Source organism: Nothoprocta perdicaria, unplaced genomic scaffold (assembly GCF_003342845.1).
Source record: "Nothoprocta perdicaria isolate Ctin4 unplaced genomic scaffold, notPer1 scaffold_22, whole genome shotgun sequence".
Taxonomy (NCBI): Eukaryota; Metazoa; Chordata; class Aves; order Tinamiformes; family Tinamidae; genus Nothoprocta; species Nothoprocta perdicaria.
Window position 1 is genome coordinate 56,559 of NW_020455415.1, and position 26,415 is coordinate 82,973.

The 26,415-nt window shown below is 34.5% G+C and overlaps 1 protein-coding gene across 16 annotated transcripts in view; it reads right to left on the bottom strand.

Moving 5' to 3' along the window:
- The window catches only part of NRCAM (neuronal cell adhesion molecule), a 109,177-nt gene that overhangs the window by 12,585 nt on the left and 70,177 nt on the right, over positions 1 to 26,415 (bottom strand). For 6 of the 16 annotated variants that reach the window (XM_026038927.1, XM_026038926.1, XM_026038925.1 and 3 more), the window contains 19 exons: positions 25,610 to 25,753; positions 24,436 to 24,547; positions 23,953 to 24,119; positions 23,723 to 23,870; positions 23,083 to 23,207; positions 22,200 to 22,229; positions 20,933 to 21,034; positions 18,806 to 19,003; positions 18,623 to 18,693; positions 17,671 to 17,896; positions 17,239 to 17,354; positions 15,252 to 15,456; positions 14,959 to 15,081; positions 13,668 to 13,844; positions 12,531 to 12,566; positions 7,216 to 7,281; positions 6,594 to 6,719; positions 5,360 to 5,512; positions 1,055 to 1,186 (listed from right to left, as the gene is read on the bottom strand). In XM_026038927.1, coding sequence (XP_025894712.1) covers positions 1,055 to 1,186; positions 5,360 to 5,512; positions 6,594 to 6,719; positions 7,216 to 7,281; positions 12,531 to 12,566; positions 13,668 to 13,844; positions 14,959 to 15,081; positions 15,252 to 15,456; positions 17,239 to 17,354; positions 17,671 to 17,896; positions 18,623 to 18,693; positions 18,806 to 19,003; positions 20,933 to 21,034; positions 22,200 to 22,229; positions 23,083 to 23,207; positions 23,723 to 23,870; positions 23,953 to 24,119; positions 24,436 to 24,547; positions 25,610 to 25,753 — 2,457 coding nt within the window. The remainder of the gene's footprint in view (positions 1 to 1,054; positions 1,187 to 5,359; positions 5,513 to 6,593; positions 6,720 to 7,215; positions 7,282 to 12,530; positions 12,567 to 13,667; positions 13,845 to 14,958; positions 15,082 to 15,251; positions 15,457 to 17,238; positions 17,355 to 17,670; positions 17,897 to 18,622; positions 18,694 to 18,805; positions 19,004 to 20,932; positions 21,035 to 22,199; positions 22,230 to 23,082; positions 23,208 to 23,722; positions 23,871 to 23,952; positions 24,120 to 24,435; positions 24,548 to 25,609; positions 25,754 to 26,415) is intronic. The other 10 variants (XM_026038934.1, XM_026038932.1, XM_026038930.1 and 7 more) reach the window with 5 other exon arrangements.

The window sequence follows — 26,415 nt, forward strand, 5'->3', positions numbered from 1 at the left end:
TGTTTTACTTATCCATACTCCTTATTCACTCTCAATTTTCCTCTCATAGTGATAGATAAAACTGAATCAGTCACATATGTTCACAATCTGTAGCCACTCTCCTTTCATGTTGTGCACTGACTTTGTAGTAAAGGTTCTCTAATAAACATTTCAGAGGAATATTAAAGGATGTTTTTAAAAGTTATTAAACTTTAGAAAAAAATCTTTCAGTCTATTCATTTCTTCTTTTATGCAACATGATTAAAAGAAAAACAGAAATGCCTACATAAGACCTAAATTTAACCTAATTGCATATATGTTGCAGTATTTGCAATTAAATGCATCCTCCTTATAAGTTTAACAATCTTGTAATTACTCACTGACAAGAGTTCATGCAATTCTTCCTAAGAAAAGCTATGCAATGCTGTCTTTTGACACTGAAATCCACTGGTATTTTAGAAGGCAGTTGTTTATACAAAACAGTTGTTTAAACAAAAAAAAAATACAAATAAATAAATTTGGACTGTTGATCAGAGTATAATAATATATTGACTTCTAGAATTATTTTTAATAGTTTTCCCCTATGCCTCTTCATTTTTGTTTATCTGGTCATTGTCCAAATGCTTTCCTTGTTTAGTAGATAGCTATATCCAACATACAATCACATATTCTGACAATTTACACACTTAACTTGTACATCACTAGTTTACATGTTATTTAAGATGATATGAATAATTCCCGACAGTATTTTTTAAGTGTAAAATTATGACAATGCATAACACCTTGAAATGTATCTGGCTGCTATAATTTGATAATGAAATACCTTTTTTTTTAACCACAGGCAAGTTCAAGATGATATGCCAAAATTAAGAAAGAAAAAAAAATCCTTAATAACTATGCTTTGCATTTGTCAGTTCCTCTGTGGAACAGGACATCTGCAATAACCCCAGAAACATAATTATTGGTAGAGTCACTGGTACAAACTTCTACAGCAAATGTAACTTCTCCAATAAAACTGAGATCTGTCCTATTAGCATTACCAGCATTTTTTTACTCCTATTATTATATATCATACCTGGATATTTGCCACCTTTATTCCTCCTTATGAAGCAAACAATCAGTAAAATCAAGATAAGAAGAGCCACAGCACACATAAGACCAATGAACCATCCTTGAGTAGCGATGTCTACCTGCCGGCTTGCCATTGCTGCAGAGTAAAACAAACATATGAGGCTTTTTGCTGCATTTAAATGCTACCGGAATTCATATAAAAGCCATATTCTTTGTTGATTAGGTACATAAGATAACACTCACTCTATAAAACAGTAATAAGAAAAAATATGAGACTACATTTTGTATTTCCATTATTTAAAATGTTTGCAAGTACGAATACATAGAACTGCCTTTTGAATATGTAAGCATTCTGCAAACTTAGTTCAGCATTTAGGCTTAGTGACTCTATTATTTTGCAACATATGCACATCCTACATTGCTTTTCACAAATCTAAAAATTCTTCTGAATCATTTTACACTGATTAAGCTACCAAAATGAAATTGCAAATCATAATTAATACAAACATTCAGATTGCAGTCTCAAAATAAATAAAACGCATTAGCTAATGCACACGCATTAGCCTGAAACAGGGCAACAGATGGGTCATCCCAGACCTTAACATTCAATCTCTAACAATCAACAACAAAGCATCCTTTAAAGCCTTATTAAGCATTATGGTTTTGTCTTCTCCCCAAGCTCCTATCTCATCCTACAATTTTCATGATTGCCATGACTCAGCAGTACTGTAGGATTTAGCACAGGGTGACGGGGAAGCCCTTCAATGACATTCCTATGTCCCTGTCTTGACACTTGCTTGAAGATAGTGCAAGTGAGAAGCAAACTACAGAGGAAACACCATAGTCTTTAACAAGGGCAGGAATTGTATCTGTGTGGTTTGGGGGCCAGAACCTCCCTATTAGTCTCCAAGACAGGTAGATTTTCCTGGTGAAGCCTATTGATATTCTCCTATTTGGAAACACATTGACACTACTGACACCTGACCTCAGGATTTGCTGTTGAGATAAAATCAGAAGGGTGATAGGAGTGCAAGCGATAGAAGACATGAAACGGGAGGAAGATGGACATCCCTCCAACCTTATCTGTTTATTCTTTACTTGGGACTCCAGCCCCAAAGCTCCTATGAGGAGTTGCCCAATAGAGGTCTCTCTAGATGCAAAGTTAGAGACAAAGACTCTCTTTCAATGTAACTATGGAAAATCAATGCAAAAGGCTCTCTACGCACAGCTCATGTGGCACTCTGGTTCTGCATTTCTTTTTTTTCTGGCTTCATGTGATAAAGCAAGGCGGATCTCTGTCAGTAAATTGCCCAGAATTTTATTAAGGACTCAAAGTACTTCAGGTATCATCTTGGTGGACACCCTGCACTGCAGTGAGTTACACTTGACACCCTGAGTCAGTGTCTTTGTTGGTGTCTGTGAGTACGTCAGCTCTTACTGCAGACCGTGTTTGTAGGGAAGGTCTCTGGGCCTGTTTCCACTCAAGTGGTGGAGACAACAAATATTTACCTGCATTTGCATGAGGGTCCCAGAGCCCCATAGAGATTTTTACCTCTCCTTACTGCAGATAAATCTCTAAGTGAAGGCTCATGGGCACATGACACAGAGAAGCTATTTTCAATGGATCAGTGACTGTTTCCTAGCCCCAAGTCCTGGTGATGTGGCACGAACTCCAGTCCCCTTCCAAAACCTGGGGAATGACTATTGGGAAGAGGCCCTGTCTGGGGCTGTCCCTTGACTACCTGGGCCTTGCTTGGCAGCCAGCTGATGGGCACAGGGTTGGCAAGCACACTAACAAAAAAATACAGCAATATTCTGGGCTGAATTTAAACTCCTGCCTCAGTCTCACTTTATTTATCAGTAAACGTAGAGCCTGAGAGCGAACTAGCTTGGAAACATGGGCTCTGCATGGTCCTAAATTCCTGAGGATTTTCCATGGGATGCCTAAAAACTAAAAGTACGTATAACATTTGGAGGTAGTCTCTATTCCTATTCCTCATGGAAAAACAATGTTTATTCAATAGCAGTACTGGTCTGAAGTTAACTTTCCTGCCTATTTTTGATTTTACTGTGCAGATGCATAATTTGATTTACAGTTAAATAGCTAATAAACTAATGTGTTTGGTTATTTTAGGGTAACATTTAGGAGATTTCGCAGCCTTTCGCAAGCAGAGCATGCTTTCTGATATTTAAGAAACTGATTCTTACGTATCTGTCCATTTAAACCCTTTTTACATAGATACAAGTTTTTTAATATGTGTGTATATATAAAGGCAATCATATAAAAATCACAAAGGCAATCTTCTTCTGAACTAAACAACAAGTTAATAACTTTTAAAGTTAAAATTATTCTGATTTTGGCAAATGTGTGTTTATAATAAGGCATTAAAGGTTGTATAATAAATACCGTACTGAGACATAAAAGCACATTCAACATTCAAATGCAGTAAGAAGTAGCACTGAGCACAACAACCATGCATAAAAATAAGCAAAATAGATGGGAAGGAGTAAAGATGAAAACTTATGCAGCTTTCTGTATTCTTTAATTTATCGCATATACAGTAGCAAATGGTTTCTACAGTCTATAGAATCCCAGTGCTGCTTCACAAATAGATCTTTTTTTCTTACTCTAAACAAATTATCTGCTTCAGGCAGAAAGACATTTAGTTTTGGTGAACCCAGAAGCTGCTAATGCAGGAGTCAATGCAATAAATTATGCTGCTATGCTCAAAAATAAAACCACATACTATGAAGATGCTCTACAGGAATGCTTGCCAAAGGAAAAAGAATGCAATAAAAGCCTCATATACTAAATATTGTAGTTTTCTTCCTTATCAGAATTCCTTCCTAACTGAAATACGGATACACGTCGTATGCCAGCATTTTGCTCTTTTGTCCATTTTATTTTTTTCCCAATTCTTTTTGTGGAATTTTTGTGGAATACTCTCTCTATATATGACTAGGGTGGAAATCACAGCAGTGTGCTTTCCCCGAAGCTTTCCCTGATCAAGATCAGAAACACTATCTTTAAACTCCCTTCCTCAACCGTTCCAAGATATTAGACAAGGCAACTGGCTTATTTAGAGGAGTGCTTATCTTCAGACTTGGTATTTCTTGTTCAACCAGATGATTCTGGGAAGGTTTCCATTCTGCTTGGTCTGAACTTACACTACAGTCATCTTCGTTTACTTGCTGCTGCTTTGGCTGTATATTTGCACCAGGTTTTATGTATCTTCATTTCTACCATTAGCTGCCCTACACACAAACAACTTCTGTATTTAGCCCAGAGTTTGGCACTATTATTTGATACCAGATTTTCAACGCTTTCCTATAGCAACATGATATACTGTGAACAGAAATGGAATAAAGCAAAGCAAAAAGTATGATTTTAGAAAGCATTCAGTCTGATATATTCATTATTTTTCATCATTATTGTTGCCTGGAAATTATTTCATATTGTTCAGGCACATTTTCATAATTGAACAACTTTCTTAAATCATAACATTCTGGGTGTATTTGGTGAGGCTACTGCTAAATAACTACGCATGGGCCAAAAATGCTTGAAATGGTAAGTGGCTAGCAAGTACACAACAAATGGCAACAGCTAATCAAGAGCATGCTGTGTTGGCAACAACATATTCAGCATAACATCAAGAAACTTCCAATAAAGGCCTTTCTTCAACAAACAAACATCACGACTTTACTTAGGAAGACATGACTGCTGCAGCCTTTCTTTCAATGACTGTTGAATTACTTTTCTTCAGAAACTATACATAAGGAACTTAAATCAGTCTTTCTGATTCACAGAAGGCTGTTTATGAAACAAAAATTTACGTTAAACCCGTATATGTCAGGAAAAAATGCATTTATAACTAGCAATCCCTTTACAGTATTTTACAAAGATAACATAAAACATAAAATTGAATGCACTTCTGATGACACAAATTTTAGATTAGATTTTTCTATCATTTAAATACAGCAGTCTAATTATATTAATTAAAAATACATTAAAAGTGCAAGTAAATGAAATAATTTATCTCCAGTGCAGAGCACACAGATAGACTGTGAGCAGAGAGCATCCCACTCCTCCTATGAGTAACAGACAAGCAGAGCAAGTCTAAAGGATGAAAACATTCTTAACCTCGGTAACGAATGTGCTGGCATTTCTAGCAAACCATTGAATAGCTGAACATTGCTCTAATAAAAGAACATACACAGGCGTTAGCTACAACGTCTCTTTGCTAGCACTAGTTCAGTACGGCAGCGCTTGCTCGACCACAGCTCCGACTAGGACACAGAGTTGCCTCACCTGGACCTGTCTCAAACACATCCTCTGAACTCTTAAAACCAGACAGGCCCTCAGCACCAACCCGGACTTTATACGCTGTTCCTGGTGTTAAACCCTTTAACACAAAGAAGCTCCGAGAACCATTTACAATTTCTTTTTTCCAATCTTCTTTGCCTACAAAAATTTTAGGAAAACAACATATTGGAATTTTAATTTTCTATGTATTACTGAATGCATCTAGACAAGATACTATCAAGAGTTAGTTGACTAAACTATTAATTGTCTGAAAAAAGTAACTAATCTTTCAAAAATAAAATCTTATAAAATTACATCACTGAATAATATATTGCATGCAATATCAAAAAGACATCGTACATGAATTATAAGAACTATTTTAAACATTTGTTCCATTGTACTATGGAAATACTATTTTAATTTATTTTCATTAAAGCCTTATTTAATTTTCAATTATAGTAAACATGAAAATAGATTTTAATTGCTTAATTAGATAGTATTTATTCATTATTAGGTAGAGTCAATATTTATTTTGGTTGATAGGTTCTGCTTCAAAATCTGAACATATCCCATTTCCTCAACATTGTATTGTCTCTTTTTCTGATAAAGTCTCGGATTCTTCTTTGAACAATCAAGAAAAAAAAGTATTTATATTCCAATTCTCAGACTGATCATCTTGAATCATGATTTTAGAAGGATGGTGTATTTGAGTAGAAGCATCTTGATTTTATTAACTAACCTTTTATGTTTTAATGATTAGTAGGAAGAAAATAAAAAAAAGGTATTATCAAAAATTGAAAACTATATTTTTACTTCAATAAAAGTATGCAAGTTAGTTTATTTTTTAATTTAACTTGGTAATTGTTTCAATTTGCTTTTTTTTTACTGAATTGGACATAATTTAAGAGAATAATTATATCCTGTTTTATTAATAATTATTCATGTTTTCATAATTGTAATCAATCACTGAATAATAAACAACTTAAAACAATTTGTGTTTTTAGAAGTTCATGTTCAAAATAATTGAAACAATAATACAAAGGAACAAAGACTGACTTTCTATCTAGGCATTGGATAGCTGCTACACATTGATGTTTATTATAAAGAAAATTATTTGTATCTATCAATAAAGTTAAAAAAAAAGTCACAAATACTGGAACAATTTAGGACCACATTTACCACTAAAATATTGGAAAATATTTCTGAACACTTAGAATAATTTAATGAAATGACTTCTTACTGCCTGCTACACCATATTCAATATAAAAGTTCGCATGATCTGGTCCCTCATACTCCCAACTGATATTGGCATAGGTCTCAGCAGCAGCTGTTGTAACATTCCTGATCCTTGGATAAAGTGGTTGCACTGAATACACAATAGAGAAACAAAGCAGAATATGAAATTGTGACTCTGTGTATATATATATATGTATAAAACTACCATGCTAATAGTCAGGGAAAGTATAGTATATTCATCATTATTGTTTCTGTTTTGTTAAATTAGTGAGTAAATTAGCATATATGGTAATGGAATCATAAACAGTTACTATACTATGATATTAGAAAGTAGAATCTCTGTAGCGTACTGAGCATGCCCTAATTCACCAGAATTGCCAAATATCTAAAAAAACCTAATTGCCAAAATTCTAGAAAACATTATTTTCATACATCTCAAAGCAAAATACACACAGCTGAAAACATTCTTAGGGTAATAGCAAATGGTAGGAGACAACGGAGGTAAAAGGAGGTACAGTCCTCCCTTTATTCCAAGGGCCTGAAGGGACTGCAAAGCTCTCAACTGCAAGTCCTTTATAGGATTTTGTCCCTACTATATTGGTAATGATAAAAAAGGAAGACAATACCCTTATAGAATGTTGGACGGACAATATGCATGACTGGGGAGGTTGCAAAAAGGGTTTCTGAATATCCTTCATCATCAGAGACAGTAGGAAAGAAAAAATAAAGAATAAAAACACTTTACATTGGAAAGTAACATTTAAACAACACAGTAAAACCTTACCTGTTAAGTGGATAACACATGCACACTCTAAGTTCATGCAGGAATCAATCAGTTTTACGTGCTCAGATAGGAAATGGCTAAATGATACACGTCTACTTGCAAATGAACTGCATTTTGTGTGCAATATCACAGAACAGCCCCGAAACTTGCTTCATTAACCCCAGGGATTCACTGCACCATAAGCATTCTGCTGCCCATCTGCGGCTCCCTCAAAGCCAAGATATCAAATGCTCTCCTTTAATGTTTTACTTCTCACATGGAAATCATAAACCACTTTGAAGAGCAAGTGCTCTTTGGGTAGACACCATATTCAGAGGAGGAACGGGTCAGTTAGCCATAGAATTTTATTTCTTGGCTCCAGAAAATTAATTAAAATGGGGTAACTCTAAAACTAATTAGTAACAGGGTTACTAATGTTACGAATCTTTGTGTGGTAAGAATTTTTTCTCTTTCTTTCAAATCTCCATTTATTCCAGAGATTATTTTTAGTGCTCAGGCTTCAGTATCTGCAGCAAATATAAGAATATTAACTCAAAACCCAGTCTAGCATGGAAATTGAGAAAACGATGATAAGCCTAGAACACTTTTTATTTACTATTGATGTTTTTCCAGTAACATAAACTTTAAATATAGAATTATTGACCCAGGATTTTCAAGGGTCACTTTTACTCATACTTATTTTGTGTTTCCATACAGTTCAGATATAAAAAAAAGGCCTTGTGATTGATCGGAGTGATGCCACTGAGAAAACACTAGCATTTTAAAAGTTGTATTTTAAAGACTGGAATTCTCAGCTAAGAGTGTTTAAATCTTCTCTCAGAAAGAAAGAATATTAAGCACCTGCTAATTAAATTAGGCTACGAAAAACTGATCTGAGTGTCAGAAACCTCGGGCACATATAACTACACCGCTGATGTAACTGATGATTAAAGAAACAAAACAATTTTTTGAGTTATGACAAGGAAAAAAGCTAATAAAAATACTAAAATTAATTTTACATAGATTAAGTTTGTGATGATCCTGTTTCATCTTGCTGATGAAAGTTTATCTTAAAAAACAGTAGTGGTAAAAGATTTGGAAAGCTGGTGTTCTGACTTAGAAGATGCAAACCACATGAATGTATAAGGCTCTGTATTTTAAGGTAGTGTGCCATTAACGTTTTCTTTCAACAGCAGTATTTTACATAAAGAGGCACAATGCTCGTATCTCCCAACAGCCTAATATTGCTGAAAATAGACTTTAGTAGTCCAGTGCACATACAAAGGGGATATTCCTCAAAGAACAAGGCATGTTATTTTTAATGGAAGTGCCTCATTACTGTAACACTGCATCACAGCAGAACAGTGAGACTGATATTTGGCACCAGTGCTGAAGTGCTAAGAAGCTATTAGCCGTAATGCAACCCTTGCACAGAAAGACCCCAGACCTCCATATAACAGCTCCCTCTACAAGCCCGGGCGCTTGCAGGTGAGATAAGCCGCCTTATCTCGCAGGAAAGGCTCATCAGGACACACAGCTGCTCACACTGCCTGCTGTCATTCCAGCAAGTAACTACAAATTGTTCCAGCAAAACTACTATCCCCGTGATAAAAATTGCATCTTATCTCCATCATTTTTCTTTTAACTAAGATTTCCAGGGTCTTCTCTGATTAAACAGTTGTCTGCTAGATTAAAAACCTAGTAAACTTCTGTCTGCTCCTGTCAACTTGTATATGAGTTGGCTCTGAAATTTTTTTTAATTCTACTGCTGTCTTAGTTTCCAAATCCTCTCAAGCAAAGTTCTTTATGTTTCCCAGAAATACTTATATTTAATTCTTACCAATAGCTGTTGTACTGTTATCTTTGTTTAATGGTCAAATTTAATTTCTATTATTTTCTTATTGAAGATTGTACAACAAAGAATGTGTTCAGCATTCATCACCTATTTTTAGGAACAGGTTATGAATTTATGATCGTTTTTTTTTTTTTTCCCTACTAATTGGTCTGATTTTCCCAGCAGGCCTGGAAAGTTTGGTTTTTAAGTGTGCCTCCTGTGTCAAATTTGCAACATGAGCTGTGACACATCTAATACAAGAACACACATGATATCCCAACATGGTTGATGGCTCCTGAGGTGATGAAAGCCTGAAGTGGAAGCAGTTAATAGTTAAAGCCTGTTGCAAATCTATCTTGTCTTCTCAAACCAATTACACCCCGATTAAAGACAACCTTTACTTTCTTTGATATCTTTCCTATCATTCCTCACACATGCAACGTGCAATTGTCAGCTGGAAAACGTTCTCAGTGTGCAAGTATCAGCTTTGTATCTGGGATAAGTTCTTTTTGTTTTTAACCAGAAAAGCACTATGCTGTCTAGATTTTTAACTATACAATGGTGTTGCACAGCATTACTGACCAAAGATTGATTCTACAAAAGCTAGGACTAGATTGTTAATAAATTTTCATTTTTCTAAAAAAAAAAGAAAGTTAAAAAAAAAAAGAGCAAGCTCTTTTAACAAGCTCTTTTAACCATCTGTGATGCAAAGCAAAAATTAGTCACCATCTCTGAGTGTGGTCTCATTTTGGTGGTGAGATACGTTATACAAGCATTTGCCAATTGCTGAAAAAGAGACCTAGATCCAAACTAATGTTTTTCTTTTTCTTTTTTTTTTCTTCTTTTTATTTTTTTTTTCAATTAATTCCTAGGCTTCTCTATATTTGACTGTACATGTTTTCAGGAATACAATTCCTCCAAATAACACACTTATAATGAGGCTGCAGATTGAACAGAATTTAGCAAGACATGACATGAAATGTGACAAGATTTTAGCAGCAGCCTATACTATCTTTCAAGATCTAGCTTAAAAAAACAGCAATACTCTCTAAAGTGATTAAACTTTAGCAGGTTTCATAGGATTCACTAGATCTTCATGAAGAATGGCAGATAAGTGATAAGCACACATTGAAAGGGTAGTATCAAATGGAGAAACACTCACAAAGAAACACACCATAAAGAATCACCTGAAATACCTATGCATAGTGGAAAATAAATTCAAATGGAAAAAATACACAAGAAAAGACAAAAGGAAAATGTAATATAGTCTGCCAAATATATTTGGATTGAATTTTGGCTTTCAGAATCTGGATCCTACTGTCTTTTTACCCTCCAGAATGAAAGATCTCAAATTGTAAAAAAAAAAAGGTACAATTGCATTGTTCTGGTAAGTCCAGCCCTTCAAAAAGAAGATGATGTTTTTGATAATTACGTAATTGTTGTGAATATCTAAATTTCATATTCAGTTTGGTCTAGCTTTGGTTGTTAATAAGAACTGACTACAAACCCTCTGCTACATTTGACAGAGAAGGAAAAAGTCCCTGCTGGCTATGACTTCTTCCTATGTGGGCTGAGTATTTCTGCCTTCCAAACCCACCCACTCATGGGACCAAACAATTTGGCACTTGATCTTGGTAATATGATCCTCCTTTTCCTTCCTGGTAGTCTCCGATCAGTACTGAAATAGTTAATCTTAATGACATGAGTAACCACTGAGAACATTCCTCAGAAAAGTGAAGCAACTCAGATGTCCCAACAGATGTCATGGCTTTGCTTCTGTTCTGCCTACTGTTACAAATACTTAAAGGAATATATGAAATTTTGAAACCATAAATGGAATGGAACCAAAAGAAGGCATCTGTTTACCTAGAAGCAGAGAACCTAAACTGACAGCTCTGAAACATAAGCTGCTCCAAATGATCTTACAAATAAGATGCTTTCTTTTAACTATGGACTGTGATACAGCTATAATTAGACCTCAGTTTCACATTTCCATTTGTGAAATGGAAATTCCCTTGCATGACTTTTTATAGCTAGCTACAAATGATAAGAAATTAATTCTCGTTTCTGTTGTAATGTCCAAGGCTCCAAGCCAATTTGATTGGTCTGTGATGACCTGCCGGACACACGGGCTGATTAAAAAGCAGTAAGAAAGACTTATCATTAAAAACATCCACAACCTCATACCCTTACGAGAAATATTTTATAATATTGTGATATTAGAATGTTCTTATATTCATGTCTAAATTTGTACAAAATATATTTATATATTATATATATACATAACTATATACATATATATGCACACATGTATAGTTGCACTTTGCCTATGTGAATGAAAGCTTTAATGAAAAATATTTGAATTTATTGAAATACTATTATTCAAAATAAGTGGGAAATATATGTATAACAAAATTTATACCATTTCTTTCAAGTTTGTAGAAATGTCAGATGGGATACGTTCAGGCACAGATATGAACTGAGATTTTTAAAGACTGGGAATCTGAAACAGGGATTTTTACAGGTGGTAATGACACCTATGTGGCAAAATGCCACCTACATATCAAGACAGCTTTTTGGTGTGTAACTACTTAGAAATTCTCAGGAATAGCTTTGTTTCTAACAATAAAGTTAGCAAAATGCATAACAAGTGTGTGCAGCATATCAAGAAAACTAAATTTGACAAAAGAACTGCATCACAAAAGCCTGGATAATACTAAAGTCAAGAAGAAAGATAATAATAACTTTCAATCAATGAGAAATTCTCAAGTGCACCCTCACAAGAGTTGAGAAAGAGAGCAGGAAATCATTTGCCAGTGCGTTCAGTTTGATACTGCATCTGGGAAGTGCACAGAGGGTGTTGTCAGTCATCTGCCTCCTATGCACAGTTGGCTTATAAATGAAATAAATGTGATCAAATGGGCAGCTTTAATCAGCAGTGAGAACAAGAACGCACCTACTTCTTAAAAAAAAAAAAAGACAGAAGAATGGCACAAGCAGTCAATAAAGTGTCCTTTCTAAAAGTGCCATTTTTTTCCACCCATGTTAATGAGTGCTACTGCACCTTGACTCTGACTACTTGTGACAGTGATATATGTCTATTAAATTTTGAGAAAAAAAAATAGATTTTAGTGAAAAATGCTAATGAATTCCCTTGGAACTTTGTGGCAAAATAAACAGATGAAAGGTATTAATAAGTATTTTGGATTTTTTTTCACAATTGTTTCCTGTCAGTACTGATTAATATGCTGTAGTCTAAGATTTCCTCTCCTTACCACTGCAGCTTCCCCATTTGCAACACTGCAAAAATCCACATATTAACAAATCATGCAGTTTTATTTTACCTTTGCCTGCACCTACAGCAGGACGGAGAATACCAGCTTTAATGGAGGAAAATAAAAATAGGAACACTATATAATTAGATACAACACCAAAGGGAACATACATATTTAATTTCATTATAAACCATAAAAGCATGCAGACTAAATAAAATGTACTAATTCAAATAAATTAGAAACAATACACTTATGCTGAACACTGACAGACTATTACAAGACAAGAAGTTAATAAACATGCATTTATTAAATTTTACTGTCATGCTTGTTAAGATTTGTGGTTTAAAATAAACAAAGTTCACATACAACTTTATACCCTGCTAGAGAAATTGTGCTTCATATCAACCCCCCTATGGCAACTGTAATAAGCTGCAAACTTACTAACCATAAAAAAAAATGCAAAGATGGTAACAAAATAGACCCTTAATATTGAGAAGTGCAAACTCTGCAAATTTCTCCTGGATTTAAATTACTATTATTTAATTTTCATATTTAAATAAATAACATCTTCAAAAAGAACTACCATAATCTCAGGTGTGGCTGCAAATGTAAAAATCAACAGTGATAAAATCAAACACCAAAATTAAGATTCTTTAAACATTATACAACGTCACCAGCTCCTGGAGGCCTTAGATGATAAAATTGATACTGCAGTTTTTCAAGTCATTGACGGCTCTGTGGCAAAGTTTTAGAACTTAAAAAAGCTACTGTATACTGCAAAAGAGAAATAATTTCCTCATCTAGCCATAAAGCTGCATCATTTTGTGAGTTTTCTCTGTGACCAGAAGAGGTCATTGAAGCAGAACAGGTGAATGATGGCCAATCACTTAAAATGTACAGTTTCGTGAAACAAATTTTGAATTTTTCTGGATATATTCTAGCCCAGAAAAGGCAGAGTCTTAGATCTTATAAGTTCATATTAAATGAAGTGTCTTTACAACTCTTTTGTGCTTACACTGCAGTAGAAAACCTTTCTACAACTTTTCTTAAAATAGATTTTAAATCACTTATTAGTGCACACTAAAGCTAAGAAAGCTCTACAAAAACTTTTAATAGGAACTCAATATATCAAAAAGTAGAAATATTTTCAATAAAATTGAAATTTTTTAAAACTCACTGGGTTTTTTTTATACATACCCATCTTACCTTCATCCATAATTGTTACTGCTTCCTCAGTTATCGGACTTCCTGATCCAACTGATGTTTGTGCATTAAAGTAAAACTTGTATCGTGTGCTGTAATTTAAATTTTTTAATATCAAGCTGCTTTCGTTGGCAGGAATTCTTATCTCTACCAAGGGACCTAATTCATGTGTGTTGTTAACTGTTATTACAAGAAAAAAAAGAGTTAGTTAGATAAAAAAAAAAAACCCACTGTGTTTAATCATGCTTCAAATTTTGATTTTGTTTGCTGCATTGTTCATTTCAGATTATATAAATGATAATTTACAATTTCCAAAGAAAGTCATGTAAATGGGGTAAATAGGATCTATGCAAGGGGCAAAAAATTAACACAGAGACAAGAAACATCTACAAGTTTTAAGCTCAAAAGTTCCACTCTTGTAGGAAACATATGCAGAGAATGGCCCAGGACAGGTCAGAATTTGGACACAGATGACAGCACAAGTGTTCAACACTGGACATCTGAATCCAAGATAACCGGGTCCAGATATAATCATATGAACTAATGCACTTCTGAAACACTGATAATTAATGGCTCTGAAGTAACTGACCAAGAATAAGTTATGTTTTCTAACAAAAGTATTGACGTGATTTCTGTCTGAAGACAGAGGAAGCTGCTAAGTGGGAAAAGAACATGCTGCCATGTACAGAAGACTCATGATTTCAGCTGTCACTGCTGACGACACCCTGGGCAGGGCAATTAAATAGTAGCATGTAGATTCTACCAAAATGATTAGCTGAACAGAAATAATTTAGAATAATTTAATTTTAATTAAAAGCTAATACATTTTTGCCATCAACAAATGACCCTGTGATTGAGGATTCTTGACCTTCTTTATTATTTTTTGACTTGAAAATTAAAACATTATGAAAACTGGAGAAGCAGACAGCAATAGAATGGAATGTATTTTGTTCTAGTTATAACGGTGTTTTCTTTGCAGCCAGAAGTCAAGCTTTACTAGTGAGTGCATCTTGCTTCTTAGGTGTCAACTATATGCAGGACTTTACTTCCATTTTTAATGCGAAGTATGGTTTAAAGAAATAGAAATATTCCAAACATGTACATGAGCCTGTGAGGTTTTCTAAAAAGGATAACCTAATCCTTAATCTTTTCCTTAATCTTAACTCTATAATGTAATTTACAGAAGTACAAAACCTTTTGCACATGACAAATTTAATATGATTTCTTCTTAAATGGATTATTATGCCGTAGGCCTACAGTTCAAGGCAGATTTATAGATTTATTATTAACTTACTTGGCTGAAACTTCAGTATATATGCTGTCAAAATACCATTTGGATGAGTAGGTGAACCCCACTCCAGAGTTAGAGAGTCCAATGTTGGGTCAGTAATCTTCAAAAAGGAAGGTGAGCTGGGAACTTACAAGAAGAATATATAGTAAACACAAAACAATGCAAATACTATTAATTATTAATAAGATGACTACATTAAGACTATCATTTTATGATTTCTAAGATGCAGATCAGCAGTTACATTCTGTTTCTGAATATATCACACACGTTGACTCTCTAGCTTTCTCATTTCATACCTCCTTCAGGGGTCCTAAATTCTTTGTCTGGGCTTGCTGGTCCTTCTCCTTTACCATTAACAACTCTAACATTTAGCTTGTAAGAACTATAGGGCTCCAGTCCAGGTAACATTCCAAAAGTCTTGTTTCCCCTGAAAGTCAGGATCTTTTTTTCTACGTGTCTCCTATTCCTTCTGGATAGACTCTGCACTTTCCAGTAGTAAACCTAAGGACGAAAGAAAACTTGCATGAGAATGGAGGAGTTTCAACTGTGCATATTAAAAACACCATAAATATCCATGAATTATATCCAGGAACAATAGAAATTTTAATAAGCAGCAAAAAGCAGGTAAAAGCAGCATAGACCTTTGCAACTCCAAAAACAGACCTTGTCCAGTAACAGTTAAGTTTAAATGACTGGATGAAAATTAGCACTTGTCCGATCTGCTTATGATCAAAGTCAGTCTGATAAGATTTCTGGTTTGAAGAAATTGTACCTGACAGTTCTACTATTAAGCAAGTGCACCTGAAAGGTAGGGTTTGCTCAGGCTGTCTGTTCTTGCTCTATGGTGTCTACACAGCTATTCTAGAGCAACCTTCACTCTGCCACCTTGTTATGTAAGTAGATGGCACACACCTGGCCACGCAGATATAGTCCCTGTGATGTGGAAGCCAAGTGACATTCTTAAACGTGAAGATGATTCAGTTTCTTAGAAACTCACAGGTATCACTGCAACCTCCTTGACTACCCTCTCTTTACCAGTCAGTATTCCTACTGTAGATTTTGGAAAGATGTTAGCAGTTGTCTCTAAAAAGACTTGTGTTATACCTAGAAATGTCACTCTCAGATACATCACCATTCATTTTTCACTGGACAATTCTTTGTGTATTTATGAACATGTGGTTATACACTAAAACTGGCAAAGTAATGTAAGAGGGTAAACTCCTGGTTACATTTAGGCCTTCTGCTTGTGTGTCTCATGCTTTTTTTCTTTTTTTCTCTCCTCTGTACTATTAATTATCTTTAACAGAAACGTGGTGTTTTGGATTACGGGCATTAGCACTGCTATAAATGGATTAAAATCACCATTAATTTCACTAAACTCAAATTCTTTGATCCTTGCATAGTATATGTTCTTTTGGTTGCTGTTTGCACATGCAACACGAGGTTGACCCAATAATCTAACAGATCTAACAAGACCTTTTCCTCTGCAGGGTTTATGATCTAGGGCAGAGCACCCTGCTAACTACAAACAGCCATGTCAGCTCTCAGCACTGGTGTCAAGCATCTCTCAGGGCGATACTTGGTGCCAGATCAGTGCCGTACACACACTGGAGCTCACGCTCATTTCGTAGCCAGACATTATGTGCTCAAGTTCAGACTCAACCTAACTGCACGTTAACTTACACTAAACTGCTTTCAAATAAACATACATGCCCAAGTTTTCTGTATTTTTCCCTCTTTTAAACTGAGCTTTTTCCTGGTCTTCAAAAGACAAAACATCCAGCAGCAGCCAGCACATGGCTAGTTAGTCGCAGTTAAAGATAAGGTTAATCATAAATGGCAAAAGATGAATATTCTTAATATTCAATAGCATTAGACTCAGAATGGATTCCTCATCCTCTATATGTCTTTTGGGAAAAAGATCTAAAATACTATCATAATTTTAAATATAATATCTATATAATATACCATATATCATATACATAGCTATATCTTCTGATATTATATAGAGAGATATTGTATGTATATAATATCTTCCAGATTAACTGTAGGCACATCCTTTTTTCTTCAATAACAATATCATAGAAGACTAATACTGCAGAATATGCAGAATTTTAAATGAGTTTTAGCAATGCTGTTGCTCTTGGAGGTTAAAATCCATCACCTCATAGGAAGTCAAGTAGAATTCTCCTAGGTATCAGTTATGTCAATATGGGCACAATTTCATCTATTAGAGTGATCTATTTTGATAAATGGCAATATAAAGTTTCTGGTTATACCTACCTTGTACCCTTGAAGGTGTCCTCGGACAGTTTTTAGTGGAACTGGGTCCCAATGTACCTTTGCTAATGTGCTGTTAAGGACGTGAACCTGCACATTGCCTGGAGCAACCATTGGCACTGTGTGGAAAGGAAGCAACAAACATGGAGTTAGAATTTGACACCATATGAGTATACTTTCTCAGAAAGGCTCTTTGCATTTCATTCAAGTAGATATAAATTTTAGTCCTGTTTGTTAAACAGTTGACCTCAGGATTAATACTGCAGTGTTTCATATCTTCAAATTATTTCAATTTCATTTTAAAAGTAGGTATGATCCCTCATTTCCAATATTTCTATAATCCATTTTTAAAATACTTCAATATTTTAAAATTGCATATAGGTTCTGTATTTAGCTTTTTTGTTTAATAAAATAGATTCAAACTAGGAAACTTACAGTCTTCCCCCGAATGTCCAATCACCTCTTGAGGCTCTGGAGCATATCCCAAGTCATTTAAAGCCTGTACTTTTATCTCATAGGGAACAAAAGTTGGTGTACCAGACACAATATACTTAGATACATTTGCCACTATAACAGAAGTCCATTCATCATCAAAATCTTTCTGACGCCAGCTGACTTTGTACTGAAGCCCTGGTCCATTAGACTGAAAACCTTTTAAAGACTGAAATGAAAAGAATAAATGAAAATTGTTTTAAAGGAACGTTTAAGCATTAAAAGTCTAAGGTCACAAAAGAAACCTCTTTCACAATTTTGGTGGAAATACATCACTACATTCTGTGACCAAGAAACACTGTTGAAACCACCCAGCTATGCTATTTAATCTTGATATGAATACAATTCAGTACCATTTCATTCCCTAGGAAAAAGAACGCTGCAGAGTAGCTTTGACCAGCTAATCACCAGGCAACTATACAGTATCATTTTTGTATAAATATTTTGTTTCCAAATATCTCTCCAGAAGTTAAAGAAGGAGATACAGACCTACACCAACTTCATATAAACCATGTTCCCTAGAGATGGTTTCTTGCCTGGGATGGGAAACAGGTTTTATTTGACCCTCATGAGCTCCTGTCAGGATGGTAAGGACAAGGCCCAGACATAGGGTCTGTAGCAGAAGAATGCACAATAATTTAGTATATCACAAAAGTTGTTCATTCTAAAAATAAAATATACCTAAAATAAACCATAATTTACACATTCAAGATTTTCTACACAGGCAGCAAACAAAGGGAAATCTCCTATTTTTATTCTTTTTCAAAGATATTTCCACCAAGAAACAAATATAGCTTACCAAGGGGTATTCACAGCTACAGTATTATTTTTTTTCACTAAAAAATGCTACTCACAGACTTAAAAGCAAAGCAAAACAATCCAAACCCAAACTTACCTCCCATGTTATCACCAAATTATCAGGTTCTGAGCCTATCCCTTGTACATTAGAAGGATTTTCGTCAGGGTCTAAAAATTAAATATTTACATGTGAAAAGGATGACTTCCATGTGTGTTCCAAGCAAATTCAATTCCATTCAAAGCATAAATCAATCATTTGCAAATGGGAATACTTATTTACTTGCAGCTTTTGTCAGGTATTGCTCAGATGGTTCACTTGGCTGGCTCCTACCAATCTCATTGACAGCTATCACACGGAATGAATAGTTGACGTATGGAGACAGCTTCAACTGTACCATTGTCTGAGACCCAGGCACCTCTGTCTGGTAATGCCATACCCCTGGTTCATGCAGGCCATCTTCATACTCAATAACAAAATCTATGAACAAAAATTGGATGCTTTTTCATGTCAAATTTTCAATACATTCCGAGATACGCACGGCTAGTTTTAAATGAGTTAGTCAGCATAGAAAAACCTCATCAACTTTTTCTTAAATGTGGAAATTGAAATCCAAGAACAGAGAGCTCAAACAAAATCTACCACGTGGATCTACCACAAACAAAATCTACCACAGCAGTAGTGCCTAAAAAGAAATGTGATAGAAACACTCTTATTTTTATTATTAAGTATTCATACTAGTGTGTCTAACTGTCAGGTAACACACTATTACAAGAACTCTCTCTCAGATACTAGATTTAAATGTAATAGGAACATGTGAACTATCACAATAAGAAAAGGGGACAAGTCTGGATTTTTTTATGTAAAAGTAATTTCTAGCAGATAGGAATATTGCTCTTCATTGCATGAAGCTGACAATAAAGTTCCTATACAATATTAAAATTATCTAAATGTTCCGTTTCCCCAAGTAAAATTAGTTAAGTAAAAAAAACTATTTAAAGTCAATAACCAATACATGAGGGAAGTTTTTGAATGCAGTCTTCAGTACTTCCAAATTCAACCAAGGGGTTTAATTTGGGTAACCAAATCCCTTTACTGTGATTGCTGTTAGGGCTTTGGGCTTCACCCCTACAGTGTACCTCTCTTCAGGGATATGTAGGTTTGTAGAACCCCAAAAAGACAACCTATAACAGAGAACATTTTCTCCAGCTGTGAAAGAGCCAAAAGAGACTCCTTCTCTCAGGTATAGGTGACAAAAGTTCTGCAAGCCTTAACAAGAGTTAGTAGGATATAGGAAAGAAAAGCACGGGGTGCACACTATGAGAATCTTTCACATAACATTAAGTTTTGATTTTTGAACTTTAAACCAAGTATTGAAAATTTTGCTCCATCTTATTTATAGTAGGGACAAGAAACCAGAATATGCCTTAGAATATATTCTTGTTGCACTACTAGGGAAATCATGAAGGGTTTCTTGAAATTGCTTTTAGAAGAAAACTGACAGCATTATTTAGAAATAACACTCCTCAACTATTCGAGGATCCAAGCTGTTTAAGTAAATACAGGCTTCTGGGCTTCACCCTGGAAAATTTAATCCTGGTAAGTGGTAGGAGAGAGAGACAACCACCTCCAAATTACTGCCCAAGTTACAGTAGTTGTTCAGTGCTCACAGATGAACATTTGGGGATACAATGCTTTTTCGATGAGACTGTTCTTTGAAAGGTTATATATTCTACATGAATGGTAAAACAAGAACAAACACCACCAAAGTTATCAGTAGTGTTTTTTTGTTTCCCTTGTAACTGGCATGCTGCCTGCAACTGTGGAGAACAAGCTATATCAGATAGATAGAGAAAAAAATTGCTACCTGAGCTTTCAGAGAAATTCTAGTATGTGAACTGTGTTATCTGTGTAAAGGGATCATTTATAGTGAAGTGTTATCCTTGAGTCTGTATTTTGAAGTGATAACTGGAGCAGTTAAGAGGCTTATTTTTGAAGCAAATTTCTTTCAGGCACTCATTGAACCACAAAGCAACTGCAATTGTACTGTAACTAAAAACAACTGTGTAAGTGTAAGACAGTATCTCACTCCAGTAAACTTCTGACATGAGACAGCCTCACCTAGTATCACCTCTAACAAACAGAAGGTCTTTTTCTCCTTCGAAAGTACACAGGAATAACTTTTTATCCATTGATCTAGTTTACTCACTACGTATTCTTAAGACATGTCCTGTCAGAAGGGCCCACATGTGCGTAGACTGCTATGTTAACAGTTGGCTAGCACAGATTTTGGGGTCAAAAACACAGCTCTCTAACAAATCTTTCTGCTTGATTGCGCAGTAGACAATATTCAGTAATTTCTTATTATCTAAATAAATGGCACGTGTAGTGAAATACAGATAAACATACTTGTAATTGGACTGTTGTTTTCATCTCCTGGTATCCATGAGAGCTCTATGCTTCTTTCAAGCTGACCTGTTAATTCCAAATCAAAGGGTGGATTTGGCCGAGCTGTAAATTAAACAAACAGGGAGTTCTCAGACCAGAATATGTAGTTTCTTCTTCAAAACAATCCTTATATACAAATCAAAACACTGCAATGCAGAACTACTTTCATTATGGATATATGATTTAATGATTATTAGCATGCAGTTGTTATGAAATGGAGAAGAACTGATGTATACAGAAACTTATTAACTTATCCTAATTTTAAAAATGAGAATTCAGGTTTGATTTTACCTACATCTGATTGAATTGCAATGTAAAGCCAAGAAATATGAAATGCATGTTTAGTGAATCTACTGCTACTAAAAATAATTAATAAAATACGGAAAATACGCACTGACATTAAAAAAGCTGACTCAGAATTGCTACAGGTATTTTGCATGTGAGTTCAAAACAAATACAGTGCAAAAAACCTAATTGCTAGTCACAAAGGAAATTTTTTTGGCTGTATTTAAGAACCCTGAAATATCAAAGTTGTTGTTAATGCACATCCATATCATACATAAAGATGAAAATCTCCATTCCAAATTACTGAAAATAATTCATTATATTAATCGTTACTCAAAATCACGACTAATGAGTAGCTTCATTTAAATACACATTAGTATTTCCACTGGACATGTCAGAACTTATATACATGTGTCCATAGGCATACTGTGGTATATCTACCAATGCAAATTCAGAAAAATGCTATCAATTTAAAGACTATATGGACCAATAGATATTTTTTTCTACAGAGTAACTTTAATTTAACAATACCTGTAAAGTTCTCTATGAAGGCAGTGGAAAATATGTAATAATTTGGAGGGTGCAAGAGCTTTCAACTAAGATGTAAATTTACACTTTGGATCTATTTATTTATTTTTAATATAACCAATTGCATTACAGTGCTGAATTAAAAAAAAACACACTGCAATCAACCTTAATTCAAAATAATTGTTTTGCTAATTATTTTGCTATTATTCGCTAAAATACAAAGCTTTGATCCTATGATTCCAGAGTCTAGTACTCCAGAAACGAAGCAGTCGGTAAAGCCGAATGATACCACACATAAACACACAAGCACAGAGGGAAAAAAAGAAAGAGGGAAAAGAGATGCTGCAGTTGGCAACAGGCAAATGAGAAAAACGTCTTTCAGATCATGTAGAAAGAGAATTGTACATTAGTTTACCGTAAATGATAGCTGGAGTTGGGGGAGCAGCTGAAAAGAACATTAATATAAATGGTTTAATCAGTTAGTAGCCAAAGAAACAGAATATTGCAGGCAGTTAAAGACTACAATTAATAGAGAAAAAAAGTAATTTAAAGCATATGGTTGAATTTACTGGTGTTTTTTCACTGAAAGTGATAGAAATAATTCTTTAATATTTTATCCAATTTATTTATTAAAATATATAGTAACAGCAGCACTTTTATAAAAGTGTGTAAATAGATATCAGGTGTTTAATGTATGTCATTCCTGAATAGGTATAAGATCACAACATAATTTAAAAATTCAGATGTATTTGACTGCAAACTTTAGGTTGAGCCTTGGTTGAGCTTAATTTCATCAGGTCAGAATCACACAGATTATTTAAGACTCCTATAAATTGTGAGTAAGGGCCAAGTAACACATCTTACAGCCACTTGCAATGACAGAAACTTAACAGAGAGAACTAACTTACACAGGAAAACCTTGAAAAAGCCTACACTGAAGCACGCCCGGTCTTCGTGAAGCAGAATTTAGCAGCCAACAAGGTTCCTGTGAACCCCGCTTATGTGCAAATACTCTGCAATATTGGATCCCCTGTGTTAGGTTATTTGTGATATGAATAAAAACTGACACAGCATGAAACTGAATGTGTTATATGAACCGTTTTATAAATTGCTGATTCAGGGGTGAACTTGAGAGCAGAAAATGCTCTTGTTTTCTAATCTGATGCACATGTAAGAGGTGCAGTTCCTTTTGTCCTGACCTAGCTACCTAGTTTGTGTTTTTTTCATTTCAGATCTGTTTTCAAATTTAACAGAATTAAACACAGTTCTGCAACTATAAAGTTTTAGAGTATTCTTACCAACAACAGTTAGCACAGCACTTGCTGAAACACTGTCCAGAGTGGTATTAATTATGCAAGTATATGTTCCATCATCTTTATCAGTTACATTCATAATGGTCAAGTTGTCTTTACCAACTAGAAACCTGTAAATACAATAAATTCAGCCACTGATTTTTCAATAACTGGTATTTTTATAAGAATAAAAATATTGTCAAATCCCCTGTACCTATGTATTTCTGCAAATAACTAGAGATGAACATAAGCTATGGGACACTGTCAGCCTTTTCTGTATTGCTATTAATCATCTTTCCACAGTATTTATCTCACTTTCTCATGGGTTCTTATCTTCAATGTATTTTTAATTTCTCTGATCTACAGCAAAATATTTCTTCCATCACCTGTTTGGCCTCTTACACCACTAATTTTCTCTTTACGATTGATATATATCACCAATGCACACACTTAAAATTTTTACATCTAATTTTATTTGAATTCTGTTCTAATACTGTCTTTACAGTAAATATGGCTTTTAGTCACCAAATATGCAATAGTGATGATATTTACTAGTCTTCTTCAGTATGTGCCCTTCAGAAAAGACCCTAAAAAAGGCAACTGAAAGAAAATAGAAAAAAAATGTATATATTGTTTTTATTCGTACCTTTCATCATCTGGCAGCTCTCCATTGTCTTTCAACCATATTATTGTTGGTATTAAAGTAGGATCATGTTTTATTGTACACTCAAATGAAACTTGGCCAGCTCTTTGAATCACTTTGTATTCTGGCTGTTTAATTATTATCGTTGGATCTGAAATTTAAGATCATCATCAGATATTTTAAAAGCCTGAAATTCTGCACTAAGTTGTGATGTAAAGTGATTCGTTTCTTACCTTTCACTTGCAACTGCACCTCATTTTGTATCTTTCCTAATTCATTCCTTGCTACACACGTGTATGTACCAATGCTATCCTTCTGAGCCACGGGAATTTCCAAGGTTCCATTTTCATGGAAAACATATTCACTTCCGCGCAAGATGCTACCTTTCACTCCCTTAAACCTATACATTAAAAGCAGTATCATTATCCAGCAGCATACTTTAATTCTAGCAAACTTTATTGTCAGAAAACACAAACTTGGACTGTCATAGAATCTATATGTGCTACAGACAGAATCACTTACTGAAAAGTAAACTTGACTCTGTAGGGTAGTTAATTGTAAACAATTAATTAATTGTCGTAACATTATATGTTTAAAATAACCTTTTGAAATTTTAAATAAACAGCTCTAAGGTTTTAAATGATTGTTTTCATAGATATAATTTCTACTTTTTTTTTCTTTTTTTTGGTACATATTTTTAACACAAAATGGCTTACCATTCAATTTCAGGCTTAGGAGAACCAAAATAAGCACAGTCCAGCAACGCCGGATTATTTGCAATGACTTGGTACAGTTTATTAGCAGGAGTTAGAATTCTTGGCGGCTCGGCTGAAAAGAAAAAGACAATCTGCATATAGATAGAATGACAAAAATGCAAAATACTAAGACATCAAGAATAGCCTAAAGAACGTTACACATAAACATTTTCTCTGAAGTGATTTCTGGTTTCATTCCAGTCCAGATATGTTCTGCTGCCAGCAGCCTAATGAAATTTTAATACAGGAGAATTTTCTTGTAGAAACAAACAAACAGATAAGCAAAGTAAGATTACAATTAATTGTGATGGGCAACAAAACAAACCATTTCATTTGGAGAATTTTTATCAGAACCTATTTTCAAAGAAATTTATTGTTGGAACAGACTGATCTCAGCAGAAAGAAGTTAGCATGTTAACGTCGTGAAACACTCGCTTTTTTGAAGAGCATTTTGGATTCAGAAGGGAGTCTTTCCTTTAAAAGACAGTGACCCTCAATTAAAGGATCTGCTATTCCTTTAGAGAATCTTTAGAGGTCATTCTGCCTACAATTTTGCTAGTAATTTTTTTAATTTCAGAGAAAAAAAGAGAATTCACAATATCTCCTACCTAGGAACACATTCTTGGAGGCTTTTAAGACAAACACATAATCACACTGCCTTGCAATAGGAATATACAAAATCTTTTCTATGATGGAATTTATCTGAGTCCTTTTCAAAGCTTATCTGAGGGAGGTATCTTTGCAGAAGGAACACAGTGTGTTTTAAACTACAATTTTTAGATGGAACAGTTATATAACCGATCAAAAAACCAGCAAACAATTAAAGTAAACCAAAGCATATTTAAAGCTAAAATTGCTGCCCAACTTGTTATATATATAGATTTGCTTGATTTACATAAACAAAGAACAGGGGTAAAATTTCTTCTAAGTTTCCTCCAGGTTCCATGACTGTTTTAGAAAGAACAAGGTATTTGTTTTTTTGTGAAGAGCATGTGTTAAAAACAGCATTTTCGGTGCTCAGGAAAGATGTCCATTCCCACTTAATAAAACTCCAAGGTTGGTTTGGGCATGCAATCTCTGTATTAGCAGGAAACAACTGAATACTGTGAAGAAGACTGCAACATTTGTCTCTTACCCAAAACATTCACAAATGCATTTGCCAGAAGATACCCATACTCATTAGAAGCATTGCACTGATAGACAGCACTTGACCTTTCTTGCACGTCTGAGAAAATAATCGTGTCTCCGTCTACCTTCCTGCTAGGATCTTCTGGGGCAACTGTGGGTGTTAAAAACAAAAAAGAAAAAGAAAAAAAGAAGAATCAGGTTGTTTTGTTTAACTTGCTTTGGATTCCTTGTTTTGCACTTGTGAAAAGAAGAAACGTGAAAGAGCACGGGCAGGTTTCAGCTTTTCAAAGACGTTTTTATACACATAAGTATTTTTGCAAATATAAAAAGTCTTACTCAGTTAAGACTGGCTCAGAGTAAAATAAAAGTCATCAGCTTAATTCTTTAGCACAAAATTAAGAAACGAAGGACGTCTCTGAGAGAATTGACAGTATTTCAGTAGGTGGCACCCTTTCCTTTGAGTAGGTATTAAACAATGTCATTTCCTCAGCTGTTCTGTAACAGCCCAGCTGCATCCTGAGGGAGTTAAGGGAATAACAGAAAATAAAATTCTGAGGTAGTTCTGAAAAATATTAGCTGTCAGTTTTGATACAACAGAGGTAATAGAGAAAAAACAGTATTTATTTTTTAAGTAAATATTAAAATACTATTTCATGAATGCATTATCAATATTGAAAAATGGTAATAAAATCAGTATGCTAATATAAAATAAATGATAACTCCTTATGCTTCAGACAGTAAATCTATATTTAGAAGAACAGAGAAATTATTCCCATATTTTCTCTTTTTTTTGAGATATCTACTACTGAATCC